We start from the raw sequence: 22,592 nt of genomic DNA on the forward strand, positions 1-22,592 counted from the left end.
GTCTTCAGCCCCCCCTCCCCATTGCACCTGTCACCACATCAGTGCCCTAAAAGTGCAACTGTCACCCATCAGTACAGTCAGTGGTGCACCTGTAACCCATCAGTGCCCATCGCCTATGACCTATCACCCAACAGGGCCCATCCGCTGTCACCCATCAGTGACCCTCACCTGCCACCATCTGTCACCAATCGCACAACCCATCAAGGTACCGACACACAGCCACCATCATGTTCAAAAAAGTGTAAAGCAGTGAGGAGGCGTTTCAGATCTTCTCCATTACTGATGAGAGCAGCAGGGAGTTTTCATCAGATTTCAACTATGATTCCGAATCCAATTCAGAATTTGAACCAATTGATAGCAGTGGATCGGCGACAGAATCGGAGAAAGAATGGGTTTCTCCTAAAAAGGCACGGCGCTCTGGAAACCAGGCAGCTGCCAGCAATAGACCCCAGGATCAAATGCCCAGGGCCAGTACCAGCCTTGCCATCAGCAATAAACCCCAGGATCAAATGCCCAGGCACCAGCGCTGCAGTATCACCCCCAAGTACCAGCGCAGGAATTTCAAATCACCCAACTACCAGCATTGGAGGGTCACATCCTCCAAGAGTCAGGGCCACTACATACCTCCCAGATGCTCTTGACAACCCAACATGGTTGCCTTCCAACTCAGGATCGGCAAGCATTCACCCTTTCACTGCACAGCCAGGTGTGCAGGCCATTCCTGATTCCAATTTCTCAGAAATTGATTTTCTTTATTTATTTTTGCCCAACAATTTGCGGCAATTTATTGTGGAACAGACCAATCTCTATGCCTGGCAGTATATTGCAAACTTCCCCTAATCATCCTATGACCGGCCGTTTGAGTGGGGAGATTTGACTTTGGAGGAGTTCAAATTGTTTATGGGCCACACTATAAACATGGGGCTTACAAAAGAAAATGAAGGACATGCCTATTGGTCCACCAACCCTATCCACCACATGCCCATTTATTCTGCTGTAAAGTCCAGGTCTCAATAAGAGGATTATGCGCTTCCTTCACTTCAGCGAGAACACCAAGTGCCCTCCCCGAAACCATCCAAATTATGACAAATTATGTAAAATTCGGCCACTCAAATTTTTTTCCCCAAAGATTTGCAGAACTTTATGTCCCTGATCAGGACATGTGTGTGGATGATACCCTGGTACACTTTACATGCCAGGTAAGAATAAAACAATATATTCCTAGCAAAAGGGCCAAATCCGGGGTCAAAAATGACAAGTTACCTAAAAGAGCCACAGGATATCTGTATGCGTTTCACATATATGAAGGAAGAGACCCAGCCCCCTGAGTGCCCAGCCTACATGGGCATAACCAGAAAAATTGTATGGGACGCGGCATACCCACTGCTGAACAAAGGTTATATATACCTGGATAAACTACTATACCAGCCTGCCCCTTTTCAAACACCAACACCTTGCAAAAACCCTGGCATGCGGAACCACCAGAAAGAACAGGAAGGGCTTTCCAAAATCTTTGATCAACAAAAAAATGCAAAGGGGGGAAAAGCAGCTTTGAGAAGCACCGAAGTGTTGGCCTTGAAGTGGAAGGATAGCAACAATGTGTATATGATGTCCACCATCCATAAAGACTCCACAGTTGAGGTTTAAAGAAGACAAGGTCCCATCCAAAAGCCAACATGAGTCCAAGAATATACAGTGGGTACGGAAAGTATTCAGACCCCCTTAAATTTGTCACGCTTTGTTATATTGCAGCCATTTGCTAAAATCATTTAAGTTCATTCTTCTTCCTCATAAATGTACACACAGCAGCCCATACTGACAGAAAAACACAGAATTGTTGACATTGTTGCAGATTTATTAAAAAAGAAAAACTGAAATATCACATGGTCCTAAGTATTCAGACCCTTTGCTGTGACACTCATATATTTAACTCAGGTGCTTTCCATTTCTTCTGATCATCCTTGAGATGGTTCTACACCTTCATTTGAGTCCAGCTGTGTTTGATTATACTGATTGGACTTGATTAGGAAAGCCACACACCTGTCTATATAAGACCTTCCAGATCACAATGCATGTCAGAGCAAATGAGAATCATGAGGTCAAAGGAACTGCCTGAAGAGCTCAGAGACAGAATTGTGGCAAGGCACAGATCTGGCCAAGGTTACAAAAAGATTTCTGCTGCACTTAAGGTTCCTAAGAGCACAGTGGCCTCCATAATCCTCAAATGGAAGATGTTTGGGACGACCAGAACCCTTCCTAGAGCTGGCCGTCCGGCCAAACTGAGCTATCGGGGGAGAAGAGCCTTGGTGAGAGAGGTAAAGAAGAACCCAAAGATCACTGTGGCTGAGCTCCAGAGATGCAGTCAGGAGATGGGAGAAAGTTGTAGAAAGTCAACCATCACTGCAGCCCTCCACCAGTCGGGGCTTTATGGCAGAGTGGCCCGACGGAAGCCTCTCCTCAGTGTAAGACACATGAAAGCCCGCATGGAGTTTGCTAAAAAAAAACACCTGAAAGACTCCAAGATGGTGAGAAATAAGATTCTCTGGTCTGATGAGACCAAAATAGAACTTTTTGGCCTTAATTCTAAGCGGTATGTGTGGAGAAAACCAGGCACTGCTCATCACCTGTCCAATACAGTCCCAAAGGTGAAGCATGGTGGTGGCAGCATCATGCTGTGGGGGTGTTTTTCAGCTTCAGGGACAGGACGTCTGGTTGCAATCGAGGGAAAGATGAATGCGGCCAAGTACAGGGATATCCTGGACAAAAACCTTCTCCAGAGTGCTCTGGACCTCAGACTGGGCCGAAGGTTTACCTTCCAACAAGACAATGACCCCAAGCACACAGGTAAAATAACGAAGGAGTGGCTTCACAACAACTCCGTGACTGTTCTTGAATGGCCCAGTCAGAGCCCTGACTTAAACCCAATTGAGCATCTCTGGAGAGACCTAAAAATGGCTGTCCACCAACGTTTACCATCCAACCTGACAGAACTGGAGAGAATCTGCAAGGAGGAATGGCCGAGGATCCCCAAATCCAGGTGTGAAAGACTTGTTGCATCTTTCCCAAAAAGACTCCTGGCTGTATTAGATCAAAAGGGGACTTCTACTAAATACTGAGCAAAGGGTCTGAATACTCAGGACCATGTGATATTTCAGTTTTTCTTTTTTAATAAATCTGCAACAATGTCAACAATTCTGTGTTTTTCTGTCAGTATTGGGTGCTATGTGTACATTCATGAGGAAGAAGAATGAACTTAAATGATTTTAGCAAATGGCTGCAATATAACAAAGAGTGAAAATTTAAGGGGGTCTGAATACTTTCCGTACCCACTGTACATTTTACATTGGGGCGGGGGGGGGGGGGCTTTCAATGACCCAGAAAGTAGCGATTCATTTAATTAATTTGGACATTTATAACACATATATTATCTACACCAAATCCAAGGAAAGCCCCACTCCCTTCCTAAATTAATCAAAGAAATTGTCATGTCCCTCATCTTTCAACAAAAACCTTCGCTCTTGTTCGGTTAGCCGACTTTATGAGCGCCACTTCCCGCTGTTCCCGGACAACATTCCACCATCTGAAGCAGGCCCAAGACGCCAAAAAGATGTTGTGTATTCAGCAAAAGAGATTTCATAGACATACCAGCTTACATTGTCCCAAGAGTCCTTCCCAGCCAAGCTTGTGCATTGGAGAAAGCTTCCGACTTTATCACACATCCATAAAATAATAGCCCGAATTTTAAATAATTTCCCCATTTTCATCATCTGTGCTGACCATTTTCCATGTTTCCTCAAAGAACCATGCCACTGCTTTCCACGTAAACGGATCCTGGCCTGTTTTGGACTATGCCTCTGCCTTCCATTTGGACTGCTTTCACGTGAACTGACCCTGGCCTGTTTTAATCGACTATGCTTCTGCCTACTGCTTGGACTGATCTGTTGCCCTGCTACTGTACTACACAGGGGTCTCACATATGTGAGGGGCTCCAGAATTGCTTTTCCAGATGGAGAAAACACATTTTTTGGTTCTCTCTGGGTTTTGTAATTTCCGGATTAGGGTCTGGAATCCAGAGGCTTCAAAAGAGATTTGGGTGGGAGAAGCCTCTACCCCCGTGCCCTGAATGAGGCCCCCAGCCTGCTGCTGCCTTACTGCCATCATGCCTCTGCCTGCCGCATGAACTGACCACACCTCTGCCTGCTATCTGTACTATGAAAATAATTAGCTGCAGCAAGAGGAAGTATGTTTATTAAGGGCTGGAGAGCGGTACAATAATCAGTTTCTGCAGGTAACCGTGTACCAGGACCAATATTATGGCTGTGCTGACCATGTCTTTGCCTGGACCAATGCTTTGGCTGTGCTGACAATATCCCAGTACTGACTATAGACAATATTCCTGCCCGCTGCCTGGATAATTACTATTGTTGTCGCTAAGCACGGCCCTGCCTGCTGCCTGGACCAAGGCTCTCCTCTGTGGACAACTGCACTAATAAAACCACAGGTAATACTTTTTTTTTTTTTCCTCAATAGAATGTATTTTGGACTGTGATTCTTGGTTTTTACCTGCTATGTGGGGCCTTCAAAAATGATAGGTTGTCAGGAAATTAGATGTGTATTTTATGTTCCTAGAACGTCTGACGGTGTTACTTGGATGTTGGGCCTCTGTATGTGGCTAGGCCGTGTAAAAGTCTCACACATGTGGTGTAGCCATACTCAGGAGGAGTAGCAGAATGTATTTTGGGGTGCAAATGTTTGCAATGTACATGCTATGTGTTAGTAATATTGTATAAATGGACAACTTTGTGTAAAAAAAAAGTGTTTTGGGGTGTAGTTGCAAGTATGCATATGCTATGTGAGAGAAATGACCTGTTAATACGGCAATTTTGTAAAAAAAATAATAATTTTGCAAAGAATTGTAAGAAAAATAATTACAACTTCAAAACCTCACTATGCCTCTTACTAAATACCTTGGAATGGTCTACTTTCCACAAAGGGGTAATTTGGGGGATATTTGTACTTTCCTGGCTTGTTAGGCCCATTTCACACCTGCGGACCTTCAGATCTGTCAGTTTTTCCAGGCGGATCTGAACGGATGCCCCATGCATCTCTTTGGGGCATCGGATGTCAGCGGGGACATGTCCCCCGACATCCGATCTGTCAAATCCGGATGGATGGAAACCCTATTTTGCATGCGTCTGATGGATCGGATCAGATGGAAACAGACAGGCGGTCCGTTCTCATCGGATTCCCCCATAGAGAAGAGCGGGGACCTGACAGCTCTGTCTCCACACACAGCGTGGGGATTGGTGGATCGATCCCCCACTGAGAAAAACTGAGTCTGCCGACAGAATCCAAGTGTGAAAGGGCCTTAGTGTCTCAAGAAATGAGATAGGCCTTCAGTACATCAGGTGTGATCGATTTTCAATAAGTAGACTTGTAGACCCTATAAAACTTTCACAAAGAACAAATGTACACTTATTTAGGTTATTGTTTACCAAAGATATAAAGCAGTATAAATTTTGGCCAAAATTTCTGAAGAAATGTTCCTAATTTGCAAGATTTTGACAGAAACAAAAAAAAAAGGGGTTTTTTCACAAAATTTTCAGTCTTTTTTTAGTTATAGCACAAAAAATAAAAAACCCATTAGTGATTAAATACCACCAAAAGAAAGCTCTAGTTGTGTGGAAAAAAGGACACAAATTGTATATGGGTACAGTGTTGCATGACTTTGTAGTAATTGTAATTCAAGTGTGAGAGCGCTGAAAGCTGAAAATTGGTCTGGGCAGTAAGGGGGTGAAAGTGCCCTGTATTGAAGTGGTTTAAGATAAATCTTACTTTCAAGGAATTTTACATAATCACCATGTGCTTTGCCTACCACTGTGGATATCCAGTTTCTGCTTTCTCCACAAAAATGTTTGCACATGAGACAGACATCTAGTGCTGTGAAAACTCAAATGCTGAAGAAAAGATGCAATTGAGATGAAAGAACCACCATCGCAGTCTTTCATTGAAATTACAATGAATTAAGAACAAAAGGTGTTTCTATCAGCACAAAGCATAAATCACACAAAATCTTCCTTCCTGTCCAACAGCTAAATCTCCTACAGACACCACAAATCTGAATATTTTATAAATACTATCAGGCTAAGGGGGAGTCTATGTATTATTAAAGGCAGACTGGAGAAGTAGGAATGTCACGAGTACCACCGCTAAGAACAGGTGCCTCATAAATAATTCAAATGGCTGGAATGGCTTGATGCCGGCAGTTCAATTATATATGATGGGCTGTAACACCGACAGAAGCACATGTGCGTGCGTACTGCGTACATGCTCGCTACAAGCATTTGCATCATAATTCTCCAGCAAGTCTACCTATATAACACAAACTACTTTCACTACTCATCCCTCTGGAATGATTTTTCTCAAAATACCTCTTCAAGGAACATGTACACATTTGCTAGTTTAATTTAACTACATCCCATCCGCGCTACAGCCTATATACGGCTGCAGCGCGGACTCGAATTTTCGGAAGGCCGTTTTTAAACGGCCTCCCAGAAGCAGGCTCCCCGCGCGCTCCCGCGAGCGCGCATCGGGGAGAATCTGTGTCGGCCGTGTCCCTTGGACACAGCCGATCACAGATCGTGGTGAATGGCCAATCACAGCGGCCATTCACCACGTGATCGGACCATCCAATGAGAGATGATCTCATATGTAAACATATGAGATCATCTCTCATCGCCGGCGCTCCTTCCTCACACGGAGCCTGCAGTGTGAGGAAGGAGGGGGAGCCTCACAGCGCTGGGGACACAGAGACATGTAATCAGGGCACTGATCACCAGTGCCCTGATTACTGCAAGGTAAAAAAACATACACACATTGCCCCCAACAGTGCCCACAGTGCCCGCCATCAGTGTCCCCCATCAGTGCCCACAATCAGTGCCCATAGTGCTGCCAGTCAGTGCCCATCAGTGCCTGCTCATCTAGGCACTGATGAGCACTGACTGGCAGCACTATGGGCACTGAGTGTGGGCACTGATGGTGCTGCCCACCAGTGCTCATCAGTGCCGCCCATCAGTGCTCATCAGTGCCACCCGTCAGTGTCCATCAGTGCCATCCGCCAGTGCCCATCAGTGCCGCCTCTCAGTGCCCATCAGTGACGCCCGTCAGTGGCACCTCTCAGTGCCCAGCAGTGCCGCCTCTCAGTGCCCAGCGTGCCACCTCTCAGTGCCACCTCTCAGTGCCCAGCAGTGCCGCCTATCAGTGCTCATCAGTGCCGCCTATCAGTGCCGCCTATCAGTGCTCATCAGTGCGGCATATTAGTACCTCCTCATCAGTGCCCATAAGTGCCACCTCATCAGTGCCCATAAGTGCCACCTCATCAGTGCCCATCAGTGCCACCTCATCAGCGCACATCAGTGAAGGAGAAAAATTTATTTTCAAAATTTACTCGCAGAAAATAAGAAAAACTTTTTTTTTTTTTTTCAAAATTTTTTGTCTTTATTCTTTTTTTTGTAAAAAATAAAAAACCCAGAGATGATTAAATACCACCAAAAGAAAGCTCTATTTGTGTGAAAAAAATGATAAAAATTTGATATGGGTACAGTGTAGCATGACCGCGCAATTGTCATTCAAAGTGTGACAGCGCTGAAAGCTGAAAATTGGCCTGGATGGGAAGGGTGTTTAAGTGCACAGAAGGCAAGTGGTTAAAACTAACAAAAACGGTTTAATTTATAGAATGTTCAAGGGTTCTTCTGCAGCTACATGCCTGTGCCTGCATCAAACTATTTGGGGGAGATTTACTAGAACTGTTGCACACAGAATCTGGTTACTGTGCACCAGTTTTAGAAAATCTCCCCCTTTGTGTGCTGTGATTGCAAAAGCTCTGTCATCATTCATTAACAATGAAACCACAAAAATGTAGGTAATTTCTAGCACATTCTATCTTCCTGTTGATTCAGTCCCTGTTTACATCCCTAAAGCGCTTGCATATGTGTATGTGACCACATAACCCTCAAGCAAATATATTAGACACTTTGGTAATTATAATCATACACACAAAATATTTAAGAGTAACCTTAAAGTGTCACTACACCTACAACATAATCAATAAATGGTGCATTACAAGCTGTTCATACTCGGTCACTAGGAGATTCGTTTTCTGTAGTCTGCAAAAAAGCCTGTTTGATCCTGCTGTTCTCTATCTCCACCTTTTCGTGTCCTCAATTGAGCTAGGGATTTTTCACTATCACATCCGAGCAGCCCATGTGAATAGAGTAACATGTGGGCGTATACACAGTAGCAAATGATAGCCCACTCCCCTCCCACCTCCTCCATGCCCACCAACCAGCTAAACCCTATTATTCGAAGCTACAGGCTGGAGGGGCGTGACACACAGCCTGTGATAAGCAGAAAGCTGCCCACACCATGTTATTGCCAAAAATAAAAAAAAATTGATTTCAGATATATATTTGTTTGACGGTTTTAAGGCTTTTTTTTTTTTTTTTAAACATGTGACCAGCAGCAGAAGACTAGAAGCGCCTCCTGCTTACACCATTGTTCCAGGTTAGTTAAATAAGCACAACAAAATGACATCATCTATATTCCTATCAGGAAAATCCTGTTGGAAAATTGTTGGATGAGTTTTCTTAGGGATGAGGGTCCGGGAAAAAGGTCTTCCAGACCCTTGTACCTGAACACACAAGGCTCTAGTTTAGATTTCTGTGGTTCAGCTTTAAAATCAAAAAAATTTAGAGAAAAAAATGTAAACAAATAATGTAAATAATAGTTAAAGTCCCCACATACAGCACACATGCACAGGTGCATAAACAAGGATTGCCTAACTCCCAGTGGATATTGTCACATACGTCAGAGTAAAAGGAATCATTTTTGGGATTCTACTTATGACAACTCCAGGGAGCTGGAGAATGAATCAGCCGATGGTGGCCATTTACCAAAGAGCTGACCGTGGACCAGATGGTCCCTGGCCATCTCTATGACCGTCAGAGGCCACGAGCAATGTCATGACGTCACTTCTGGTGCCAGAAGATGTAAACCCTGCCTTTTTTTAACTGGAAAGTCTGAGATTTTTTTTTTTTTTTTTATCCCAAGCTTTCCAGCATAGAGGAGAGATCCGGGGACTTTTAGACACCAAATCTCTCCATAAAGAGGACCGGTCATGCCCTATTTTACAAGGGATGTTTACATTCCTTGTAATAGGAATAAAAGTTAAAAAAAAAAACGGAAAATTGTAAAAAAAAAAATATAACATAAAATAAAAAAAGTAAAACGTTCCCATCCCCGCATGAAGAAAACGCATATGTATGTTGCGTTTGCATATATAAACGACATTCAAATCACACATGTGAGGTATTGTTGCAAACGTTAGAGTGACAGCAATAATTTTAGCACAAGACCTTCTTTGTAACTCTAAACAGCTAACCTGTAAAAAATTAAACAGACAGCCTATGCAGATTTTTACGTTTGGCGCCATTCCACGAGTGTGCGCAGTTTTAAAGCATGACATGTTCTGTATCCATTTACTCCGCGTAACATCTTTCACGTTATACAAAAAATTGGGCATACTTTAGTGTTTTGTTTTTTTTTAAAAAAAAGCACAGCATGCTGTATTTTTCTAAAGCGCAACACACATCAACCCAACTGCAAGCTGCAAGGCAAAACATCTAGCTTGCTCCAAGTTTGGCTATTCTGATGAGAAGTACACCACATGCTGGCGATAGAGGTCTGTCGCTAGGGCTGTGCAAAGAGAGCAACAAAGAATGATTGGACACAGATAAAGTGGTAAATCTAGTGCAGGATCATCCAATGCTTCAAAATACAAGGCATTAGCAGTACAAGGATAATCTGCAACCTTTCATGCAAGTTGAGCTGCAGGAGCTTCCTTTTTATCAGAAAAAGTCACTCTGCCATAGTAAAAACACAGGGGTGGCTGTTCTAACTGCCCTCTGGGTTGCTCTGGAGAGGCAGTAACAAACACCTTAGCACTGCCTGAAGTTGGAGAAGCTCCCCTGAGACATGCTCCGATCTTTGAATGGCAATGTGTGGTAATCAACAGTAGCAGCCTGACACCCCAGAGAAAACAATCCACTTCTGTATACTGCAATCTGACCCTGCCCGGACACACCCCCAGGCACTGATTTGGCTGTGCAACGTATTCAGCAGCTGCAGCCAGACACTCCACAGACACAACGATCAAACAGTAGAATAAGCACAAGTGAGTATTTTGTCACTGGAAACAGAAAGAATCTTATTTTAAAAATAAAAAGGACTCCTTCACATAGACAGCACGCTTTGCCTATGCCTTGAATGCCCCCCCCCCCCCAATCAAAATAGCGATTTTACATTCAATCACATCACTGCAACTGTCATTGCTGTATGTAGTAGGCGTTGCCGCACGCACATACCGACTTCAATGGGCAAGATATGCCAAGTTAAAATTACTGGACCGTAAGGCATCAAGGACATAGCAATAGAAAAAGACAGGAGGAGGCTGCTTGTAGGTGGGTAGTTGGAAGGTGGAAAACACATGGATCAGTATAATATATAAAAATGGATATGGATAATGGACTTTTATTTTTGGATTGTGTGATGTACCCAAACAAACTGAGGGGTGAGCTACAACATAGTAAGCAGAGGCTAGAATCAGCCAAGCCCCGAACCTGGTTGAACTTAGAAAATGTATAAACAAAGGACCAGGAATCGGGAATCTGGGAAGCAGATGCTTAGAAACTCTGTTCCTAAGGCTACATTCACACCTGAGCGTAGCGTTTTCGCGCGTTTTTTACCGCGATTTTACAGCCGTTTTTTGATTGAATAAAGACCAATGGAAAACGCCTGTAATCTGCCCAAAAAGAAGCCCATGTACTTTGAGCGTTGGGCGTTTTGCTCACAGCGTCAAAACGCTCAGATGTGAACAGGGGCCATTGAAATGAATAGGATTTGTCTTGTTGGGCGTTTTGAGAGCTCATCCTAAAGCAGAAAAACTCCCCAAAAATGCCCACATGTGAACGGAGCCTAAGGGTGTAGGACCTGGAGACAAGTTGCCTGATCCACCTGGAAATGGCTGAAATGAGAAGCAGGGTGCCCTCCATGTGGACGCCACAGGCTGGACAAAGAGGGACTTCATTTTGTGAATACAAGTTGTGGCTGCCAAGTAAACCCTGACAACCTTGCCCACATCCAAGCAATGAAAGCCAATTCTCTTTGCACTGCCCCAAAACATGACAAGCAAAGTACAATGCCCTCATACCCACTATGGAAGGAATTAAGTTGTGCATCCTTAAACCGCTTTGTCATTGTGCAAAACATAAAAAGGCTCTTTACAGGAATAAGCTGTCAACTCAAAACACACCTATAACGGCTACCGGAAGGCAGGCTTACAAGTGAGATCTTCCAAATAAATATCTCTGATTGGATCAAAGGGAGGTCTTTTAAGCACCAGATTGAGATCCCAGGGTGAAAAGAGAAGTCAAATTGGGGGATTTTATATGAGCAACTCCATAAAGAAAAGGTCTTGATTAGAGATTGCTAGGCAAGACGTTTCTGGAAGATAATGAATAAGGCAGAAACCTGTACCTTAAGGGTACTCTGGGCCAGATGCTGGTCAAGACCAGAATGAAAAAAATAAAGCATGAACAACAGTTGGAAATACCTCTATCTTTTAGGACTTGGGTTTCAACAGCCATGCCATAAAAGCCAGACACGGGTCTGTTTGGAAGAGGCCAAGGCTCATCTGTCAGAAGCCTAAAAAGGTCTGTACACTGTTCCTTGGGTGTTTTTGGGATACTCTGATGCAATAAGTATCACCGGAACCCTTTTTTCACGCAGCAGTCCATGAAGGCTTTTCACTGGAGGAAAAGCATAGACCAGATTGAAAGGAGTTCAAGAAACCTTCAAAGCATCTACTGCAAAGGCTGAAAGATCCCTGTTATTGGCTACAAATTTGTTCAACTTATCACTGAAACTGGAAACCAGGATGTTAACAGTTTTCTCCATCTTTGACCGAGATTTTGAAAGATCTCTGGATGTAAAGCCCACTTCCCCGGGTCAATACATTGATGGCTTAGGAACTTCGCCTGATAATTCTCCACTGCAGGGATGTGTACCGCCGAGAGATACAATGTAAGATTTCACCAAGGAGAGTTTTAGACTTGTTTCTAGAAGGGCAGCTTGATCGGTTGCCCCTTTGACGGTTTATGTAGGTCACTGCAGTGGTATTGTCTGACTGTAGCACAAACAAATAGTTACTGCCCACACCTGTAACTGGTCTCTGCAGCAAGGAGCCTAGGAAGGGCAAAGCTTGTAACAAGACACAAAAAGATTCCAAGCTCTCCTTACCGACCAGTCTGCGACCAACCAAATTGACCTGTCAAACAGTATGCGTTAAAACAGGGGTTTAGTTGCACACCTGTCCAATGCATACTGTTTGACAGGTCAATTTGGTTGGTCGCAGACTGGTCGGTAAGGAGAGCTTGGAATCTTTTTGTGTCTTGTTACATGCGTTGCCCTTCCTAGGCTCCTTGCAGCAGAGACCAGTTACAGGTGTGGGCAGTAACTATTTGTTTGTGCTATAGATTATAGTGGCCAGGCAACGCACTGACACCTTTGCTGCCGTGGTGCTATAGGCTGGGTGTTCAGTGTGTCCCTGTGCCTTTAAGGGGTGGGCTCCCTCCAGGTAGATTTGCCCTACACACCTGTCCATTTATATGCATGTGCTTCCATTGATGGAGATTTACAAAGTTTAGAGTTAGGACCACAGACAATGGGGTGCCTTGTCAGGGCTCTGTGGCTTACGCATTTGCAAATGTGTTCAACTAAACCAGGGGTACTCAAATGTAAACTTGAAAGGTCCACTTACAAATTTTCCATTCAGTCCGAGGTCCGGAAAAGTGACCGTCAAATTCCAAATACAGAACGCCAACAACAAAAAAAGGCATTCCCCAAAACTTGCCCCCATCCAATGCAGAGCGACCATTGTGCGTGCCCCCATTAATGAAAAGCAACCAGTGTGCATGCCCCCATTAATGCAGAGTGACCATGTGCGTGCCCCCATTAATGCAGAGCGACCATGTGCGTGCCCCCATTAATGCAGAGTGACCATGTGTGTGCCCCCATTAATGCAGAACGACCATGTGTGTGCCCCCATTAATGCAGAGCGTGTCCCCATTAATGCAGAGCGACCATGTGCGTGCCCCCATTAATGCAGAGCGACCATGTGTGTGCCCCCATTAATGCAGAGGGTGTCCCCATTAATGCAGAGCGACCATGTGTGTGCCCCCATTAATGCAGAGCGACCATGTGTGTGCCCCTATTAATGCAGAGCGTGTCCCCATTAATGCAGAGCGACCATGTGCGTGCCCCCATTAATGCAGAGTGACCATGTGCGTGCCCCCATTAATGCAGAGTGACCATGTGCGTGCCCCCATTAATGCAGAGCAACCGTGTGTGTGCCCCCATTAATGCAGAGTGACCAGTGTGTGTGCCCCAAATAATGCAGAGTGACCAGTGTGTGTGCCCTCAATAATGCAGAGTGACCAGTGTGTGTACCCCCAATAATGCAGAGTGACCAGTGTGTGTGCCCTCAATAATGCAGAGTGACCAGTGTGTGTGCCCCCAATAATGCAGTGACCAGTGTGTGTGCCCCCAATAATGCAGTGACCAGTGTTTGTGCCCCCAATAATGCAGAGTGACCAGTGTGCGTGCCCCCAATAATGCAGAGTGACCAGTGTGCGTGCCCCCAATAATGCAGAGTGACCAGTGTTTGTGCCCCCAATAATGCAGAGTGACCAGTGTTTGTGCCCCCAATAATGCAGAGTGACCAGTGTTTGTGCCCCCAATAATGCAGAGTGACCAGTGTTTGTGCCCCCAATAATGCAGAGTGACCAGTGTGCGTGCCCCCAATAATGCAGAGTGACCAGTGTGCGTGCCCCCAATAATGCAGAGTGACCAGTGTGCGTGCCCCCAATAATGCAGTGACCAGTGTTTGTGCCCCCAATAATGCAGTGACCAGTGTGCGTGCCCCCAATAATGCAGAGTGACCAGTGTGCGTGCCCCCAATAATGCAGTGACCAGTGTTTGTGCCCCCAATAATGCAGTGACCAGTGTGCGTGCCCCCAATAATGCAGAGTGACCAGTGTGCGTGCCCCCAATAATGCAGTGACCAGTGTTTGTGCCCCCAATAATGCAGTGACCAGTGTGCGTGCCCCCAATAATGCAGAGTGAAAAGTGTTTGTGCCCCCAATAATGCAGTGACCAGTGTGCGTGCCCCCATTAATCTGGACCGCCGAGGTCTGCTTCCTTCTGTCATCAGCGGGGGGGGGGGGTTAGAATTGAGAGGATCGGAGTGGCTGTGTTTAGCGCTGCATGATTACAAAAAGCCGAGTACAAGTTCTTCTTACCCGACGGAGAGGATGTCCTACAAAGTCCCGCCTCCTGGACACTGGCTCCTATGATAGACGTCACCAGTGTTCTGTCTATCATAGGTAACAGCCGGCCCAGGAGGCGGGACTTTGTAGGACATCCTCTCCGCCGCAGAAGAACTTGTACTCGGCTTTTTGTAATCATGCAGCGCTAAACACAGCCAGTCCGATCCTCCCGATCCTCTCCATTCTGTCCCCCGCTGAGACAGAAGGAAGCAGACCGCTTCGGCGGTCCAGATTTTAATCCGTGTGGGTCCGGAGGCGGCCCGGAGTCCGCCTATTGAGGACCCCGGAACTAAACCCTTGTTTTTAACGCATACTGTTGGGACAGGTCAATTTGGTTGATCACAGACTGGTCGGTAAGGAGAGCTTGGAATATTTTTGTGTCTGACTGTATCCTGGCCAGGCGACCTTGGAGAGGTATAATTTGATGGCTCCCAGTTGCAAAATGTTACAAAGTTACATAGTTTGTAAGTTGAATAAAGATACCAATTCATCCAGTTCAACCTGTGAAAGTGTGTTGTTGGAAAGTTCTGACTTCTATTGGGACCATGACTGCTGGACAGTTGAAGTGTAAACTCTGCCCCAATCTATAAGGTTGGCATTCGTTATTACCACCTTCCAGGGCATGTAAAGGAAAGACTACCCCCAACTGCAGGGCAAGACTAAAGATCCACCATGTCTGGGAGAGCTTTGTCTGGCTGGAAAGAAGCACTAAACAATCCAATGATTGGATTGGCTTGTTCTATGTCATGGGTATGCTGGATTATAGAGGTCTACAGTGAAACAGAGGGGAAACTGCTACAGTGAAACAAAGGGAAACTGCTACAGCGAAACAAAGGGAAGTGCTTATAGAGGAGGATACCATCAAGTTCAGAACCCTCATGTAGAAGCAAACTGATGGGAGCCTTTCTGACCTTTGGGTCAATGGGTGCAATCCTAAGGAAGTAACCTTTTCCTGAAGGGGGAAGATTCTTGCTTGGGCTGTGTCCATAATTACACCCAAGTACTCCAAATGATGTGAGGGTCGGAAAGCAGAATTTGGAAAGTTGATTATCGATCCAAAGGTTTGAAGCAATTGAATCATTCTTTGAATGATAGCAGACAAAATTGTGGCAGAAAAGTATTTTAGCACCAGGTCAGCTAGATAACCTGCGATATGAACACCCTGGGTTCATGAAAAAGCCAGAAGTGGGGCAAGGATTTCTGTTAACATTTTGTCTCCAACAGCAAAAAACGCAGGAAGCATTGATGTGAAGGGAAGATGGAAATGTGCAAATAAGCATCTTGTATGTCTACTGATGCCAGATATTCCCTTTGTTTGAGAAAAGCAATGACAAATCTTGTTAATTTAACCACCTCCTTCCCAAGCCTATTCTGACACTTCGCTACTACATGTAAAATCTACCTTTTTATGCTAGAAAACTACTTAGAACCCCAAATATTATACATTTTTTTTCAGCAGAGACCCTATAGAATAAAATGGTGTGTGTTGCAATTTTGTTATGTCATGCGGTAAAGTTAGCCCAATTGTTTTGTATAATGTGAAAGATGATATTACACCGAGTAAATAGATGCCCAACATGTCACGCTTAAATTGCATCGGTCTGTGGAATGGTGGCAAACTACGTAGCTTAGAATTCTCCATAGGCAACGCTTTAAAACGCATTTACAGGATGCACGTTTAAAGTTGCACAGGGGATCTGGTGCTGGCATTATTGCCCTCGCTCTGACGTTCGCGACATTACCTCACATGTGTGGTCCGATCGCCGTTTACATATGTGCGTGGGAGTAACAAATGTGTTTGCATTTGTGCGTAAGCACGGTGGAAGGGTGGCGCTTTCATTTTGTTTATTTAATTTTTTATTACATTTTTTAACACCTTTGTTTGTAATAACTTTACTGCTATAACAAGGATTATAGGAGGAGGAGATTATTATATGCTATAACAGGATGAACAACATTCCTTGTGACAGCATGGGCCATGTCAGGTTCTTTTTATGGAAAGATTTGGGGTCTATTAGACCCCAAAATCTCTTCTCTGGCCCCCATGCAACCGATTAGACTGAGATCAGTCTGATTGGCTTCTTCTCTGGCCGCTGGTGGCCAGGTAAACAAAGGGGCGGAACCAGAAGTGATGAATACTCGTCGCTCCTGGTTTCCAGGGTTAGAGAGAGGGGAATGACGTCAGTCTCTCTCTGTACCAGGCAGCCATCGCCCCATCACTCTTGCCCTCCGCGGTCCCAACCCCCTCCCGCCACCCGGTATTATCACTGAACCCCAAGGACGTATGGATACATGGTTAATCTGGAATTTTGGTACTTTGGGCTTTTAAATTATCTATATATGTGCTTACTGTAAAGTGCAGAGCCAGTATCTCTCATGTATTAGTCGTAGTAGACGCTTAGGGAAAAAACAGTTTAGAGATTTTAAGAACAGTATGGGGGGGGGGGGTGCACCCATTTGGTTTTAGGACTGTGAAAAAGTTTGAGAAGTAACCTTGAAAACATTCTTCTAAGGGAACTGCTCCAACAATTTTTTGTGCCGGAAGTTGGTGCAAGGTGGTTATTAAACTGTCTTCTTTTGGTCTGAAGCTGGCAGCCTGGAAGGCAAAAAGCACAGAGGGGGTAGAGATAAAAAAAATCCATTTTATATCCCTGAAATGACAGATTGGACCCAGAGGTTTGGGAACTGGTGTTAACATATAGGAAAACCTTGTCTTACCTAATCCACAATGCTGTGCCTATTAAAGGGCCAGGCATCACCTGTCATGGTAAGCATAACTCAAAGAGCCTGGGAACCATAGAAATAGACCACAGCCTTGGACCTGTAGAGTATCCTGTAGCTAACTATACACATTGTACTTTGTGCCAAGCTTAGTGCCTACTGGAGGATCCAGTGGTCCAAGCAAACATTACAGATGGACCCCCCACATTGTAAGGCCCAGAGAAATAAGCAGTTAGATCTTCATAGCTTTAAAGAAATAAATCAATGGTTTACTGAGAAAAATACCTCTTCAGAGAACAGGACCATGGAAGCAAAAAATGAAGTCTCATGGAGAGGGCGGGGGTTATAAGAGTAGGCTGAAGAAGTAGCTCAAGCAAAGTTTTTTGCCAGTGTCCAATCACCTGAAGGTAGCCTGCATATAACCCTTATTTTAGGAATATACAGTATCTCACAAAAGTGAGTACACCCCTCACATTTTTGTAAATATTTTATTATCTCTTTTCATGTGACAGCAATGAAGAAATGACACTTTGCTACAAGGTAAAGTAGTGAGTGTACAGCTTGTATAACAGTGTAAATTTGCTGTCCCCTCAAAATAACAATACACAGCCATTAATCTCTAAACCCCTGGCAACAAAAGGGAGCACACCCATAAGTGAAAACGTCCAAATTGGGCCCAATTAGTCATGTGACTCATTAGTGTTACAAGGTCTCAGGTATGAATGAGGAGCAGGTGTGTTAATTTGGGGTTATTGCTCTCACTCTGTCATACTGGTCACTGGAATTCAAATATGGCACCTCATGGCAAATAACTCTACATAAAGATAGCCTAGGCCAGTGATGGCGAACCTTGTCACCCCAGATGTTTTGGAACTACATTTCCCATGATGCTCAACTACACTGCAGAGTGCATGAGCTTCATGGGAAATGTAGTTCCAAAACATCTTGGGTGCCACGGTTCACCATCACTGGTCTAGGCTATAAGAAGTTTACCAAGACCCTGAAACTGAGCTGCAGCATGGTGGCCAAGACCATACAGTGGTTTAACAGGGCAGGTTCCACTCAAAACAGGCCTCGCCATGGTCCACCAAAGCAGTTGAGTGCACATGTTCAGCGTCATATCCAGAGGTTGTCTTTGGGAAATAGACTTATGTGTGCTGCCAGCATTGCTGCAGAGGTTTAAGGGGTGGGGGGTCAGCCTGTCAGTGCTCAGACCATACGCCGCACACTGCATCAAATTGGTCTGCATGGCTGTCGTCCTAGAAGGAAGCCTCTTCTAAAGATGATGCACAAGAAAGCCCGCAAACAGTTTGATGAAGAGAAGCAGACTAAGGACATAGATTACCGGAATCATGTCCTGTGGGCTAAAGAGACCAAGGTCAACTTATTTGGTTTAGATGGTGTCAAGCGTGTGTGGCGGCAACCAGGTGAGGAGTACAAAGACAAGTGTGTCTTGCCTAGTGTCATGGTCTGTGGCTGCATGAGTGCTGCTGACACTGGTTAGCTACAGTTCACTGAGGGAAGCATGAATGCCAACATGTACAGTGTGACATACTGAAGCAAAGCATGATCCCCTCTCTTTAGAGACTGGAACTGGACAGCAGGGCAGTATTCCAACATGATAATGACCCCAAACACACCTCCAAGATGACCACCCTCTTGCTAAATAAGCTGAGGGTAAAGGTGATGGAATGGCCAAGCATGTCTCCAGACCTAAACCCTATTGAGCATCTGTGGGGCATTCTCAAATGGAAGGTTGAGGAGCACATGGTCTCCAATATCCACCAGTTCTGTGATGTCGTCATGGAGGAGTGGAAGGGGACACCAGTGGCAACCTGTGAAGCTCTGGTTAACTCCATGTCCAAGAGGTTTAAAGCAATGCTGGAAAATAATGGTGGCCACACAAAATATTGACACTTTGGGCCCAATTTGGACATTTATATTTAGGGGTGTACTCACTTTTGTTGCCAGCGGTTTAGACATGATTGGCTGTGTGTTGAGTTATTTTGAGGAAACAGCAAATTTACACAGTTATACAAGCTGTACACTCACTACTTTATATTGTCACAAAGTGTAATTTCTTCAGTGTTATCACATGAAAAGATACAAAATATTTACAAAAATGTGAGGGGTATACTCCCTTTTATGAGATACTGTAAGTCCCAAGTCCTGTAAAGAACAATAAAATTACTTATCTTTTTTTATCTAATCCATTTAAAGAATACTGCAATGTGGAAATGGTTGAATTATGCTTTTATTAATGCATGAGCAGTCTTAAGCTAACTGCAGAATAATCTTTAAATTTCAAGCATCTTGCTATTTTCAGGTCTGTACCTGAAGTACTAGAAGGCAATAAAGAGCACATTTGCTAATAGGGACACTCATCACAAGCAGGACCCAACCCCCCTTTCTCCTCTCCCCACTACTGTACTCTGTTCTACAGTAGCATCCCAACACTTCCACACTCTGCTGAAAGCCTCTATGCCTGTGATTCTAGTGCTGTGCTGCACAGCCTAGAGTACCTGTACTCAGCGCTCTTCACATCTATCCCCACACTTTGCTCCCACAACCAATTTGTCTATACACCTTTTCACTTCCTAGCTTCTCCTACCCTCACCATTTCACAAGTCACTCTTCTCTTACTCCCCATTAGTCAGACTACCCTTCTTTATACCGCGTCCACTTGACAGAATCTTGGCAAATAGCTCGATCTGAAGTCCTTTCCCTAATGTACTCGTACTCTCCCAACTTCCCCCTCCTCTCTGAGAGTATTCTAGGGATAGACGGATATGGTCTTTTCAGGGCTGATACTGATATTTTGGTCACAACGTATCGGTCGATATGGGCCGATATTTTGTACATTTTAAGTTTTGAAAAATAAAGACAATTTTTGACTCAAATCTGGTACTGAACATGTTCATTTTTGTTTAATGGCTGGCTTGCTGGCACCCTGTGGTGGGAGGCTGGCTGGCACCCTGTGGTGGGAGGCTAGCTGGCTAGAAACCTGTGGTGGGTGGCTGGCTAGCACCTTGCGGTGGGTGGCTGGCACGCTGGCACCCTGTGGTGGGTGGCTGGCTGGTACAGGGCCTGTGGGTGGCTGGCTGGTACAGGGCCTGTGGGTGGCTGGCTGGTACAGGGCCTATGGGTGGCTGGCTGGTACAGGGCCTATGGGTGGCTGGCTGGTACAGGGCCTATGGGTGGCTGGCTGGTACAGGGCCTATGGGTGGCTGGCTGGCACCCTGTGGTGGGTGGCTGACTGTCTGGTACCCTGTGGTGTGTGGTTGGTTGGCTGTCTGGTACCCTGTGGTGGGTGGTTGGTTGGTGGGTGGGTGACTGGCTGTCACCCTGTGGTGGGTGGCTGGCTGGTACAGGGCCTGTGGGTGGGTGGATGGCTGGCTTGTACAGGGCCTGTGGGTGGGTGGGTGGTTGGCTGGTTGGTACAGGGCCTGTGGCTGTCTGGTACAGGGCCTGTGGGTGGCTGGCTGGCACTGGGCTGCCGTGGGTTGGTGTATGGCTGTGATACACTCCCGCAAGACTAGTCCCAACTCCAGACAAGGCTGTCCAAGGCCAGAGAGGTGGCATAAGAAGGCAGAATAACGTCATAAAAATATCGGCCAGTTCCGGGGCCGATACCGATATGTCGGAAAAAGTGTATATCGGCTCTCCAATAATCGGTCGATCCCTAGTGTATTCCCTCCCTCGTCGTTGCCAGTATATGTCTCTGACATTTCCTCTCCCTTGACATATTCCAACTCCTATACCACCAATTTATGTGTCCACAATTTCATGAAAATTTATAATAATAATAATGCCTCCAGTATGCATTTAGCTTTCTCAATATCTTCCTACCCATTCTTCTCACCTCAACACCCTGCACACCACTGTCAAAATGACTCGGTACTTGAATGGACACACATTTGCCCATCCTCAAATAAAATAGATATCTCAAACAAGACCCAACATTATATAATTCGCAAACATTTCAGGAAAGAGTAACTAAAATGATCACCAGCGCAAGATGCCAACAATAAAGAAAAAGATTTTTTTACTTACAAGAGAGCTCATGATGTATCACATCAGCAAGATTTGGCTCATCTCCCCACCAGAAGACCCACAGCTCTTTGCAGTCTTTGCATTCAGGCCTGACATCACGTCTCCATACACACAGCAGGTTGGCCTGCAAGCAACGGATGAAACTCAGAAGAATAGGGTCGTCTTGAGCTGGAGCAGAGATGATTGGGCTGCAGTCGCCATGACCCTGGAAATTGTAGCGACGCCATTTGATACCAGTTAATTCAGCCTAAAAGAGAAGCAAAAAAAAAAAAATGTAAAGACTTCGGTCATAAGCTTCCATGCAAAAAAAAAAAAAAGAAAATTATAAATGTATATTTTATATATTACACACACACACACACACACACACACACACACTACATAATGATGTGTAATCATAAAACTTGGTAAAATCAAGGTTTATCATAATGCATTTGATTTATTGTCATGGGGTATTAAAATTTACGTACTAGTCTTCCAATAATCTGAAAACCAGACAAAAAAAAAAAAAACGAACCAAAATCAGAATTCTACCCATAAACACAATGAACTGACAGCACAAAATACATGAGGTTGATGAGGTTACTGGAAATATTTAAATATTTTACCACACATTAACAAAATATTTGGTCTTGGCCTAGCCATTGCAACTTATTACCAAGCGTTGTGGTGCGGAATAAAAAAAAAAAAAAAACGTACTTGTGATTTAGATTAATGGACTGATGCGTGAGATACTATTTTGAATTCTTTATTTATAGGTTATCGAACGCAGATATACTGTATATGGGAAACAGGTCATAATTCAAGATGCATTATGAGATTTCCATCAAAACATCTGGAAAAACACATCTTATAATTTCCAAGCAATCGCACTGTTGGTTGTGGATAGAAAAAAATTAGGTATGCATCACAAAGGGATAAAAGCCAAAATACAGAGAAGTTGGGAGAAGGAATTCGCTGAGAAAAACAAAAAAGGTATAAACCAAAATAAATCGATAACCAGGAAACGGAAACAGGGGATACTTTTCAGCTCTCTGCAGTTAGGAAAGGTAGTAGATTTGTGAAATATGCCAAGTAAACCTGTCATGCTGAATAAAAGGATGTAGATTAGGGGCTCGTTCACACTATGTGCAGTGACTGTACAAACACATGTCCTAAAGCACATAGTAAATAACGGTTTTCTATGTGTTCCATTCACACTGCAAAGCTGGAGTGATTTTTGGTGTGTTGTAGTGCGGAAACTGTAAAACGTCTGCATTTTCCCGCACTGCAATTCAATGTAAAGCAGCTGGATACACCATGCTGCTGTGCAAACACTTGAATTAACTGCCACTATGTGGCAGTTCATATAATGTTGGCCTGGTTTTTACCATGCAG

At 44.6% G+C, this 22,592-nt stretch overlaps 1 protein-coding gene across 1 annotated transcript in view; it reads right to left on the reverse strand.

The window, feature by feature from the left end:
- Positions 1-22,592, reverse strand: part of MED13L (mediator complex subunit 13L) — a 310,651-nt gene that overhangs the window by 223,180 nt on the left and 64,879 nt on the right. The window contains exon 2 of the mRNA XM_082258705.1: positions 21,216-21,462. Coding sequence (XP_082114831.1) covers positions 21,216-21,462 — 247 coding nt within the window. The remainder of the gene's footprint in view (positions 1-21,215; positions 21,463-22,592) is intronic.

This window comes from Pelophylax lessonae (assembly GCF_965119305.1).
Source record: "Pelophylax lessonae genome assembly, chromosome: 1".
In the NCBI taxonomy this organism is placed as follows: domain Eukaryota; kingdom Metazoa; phylum Chordata; class Amphibia; order Anura; family Ranidae; genus Pelophylax; species Pelophylax lessonae.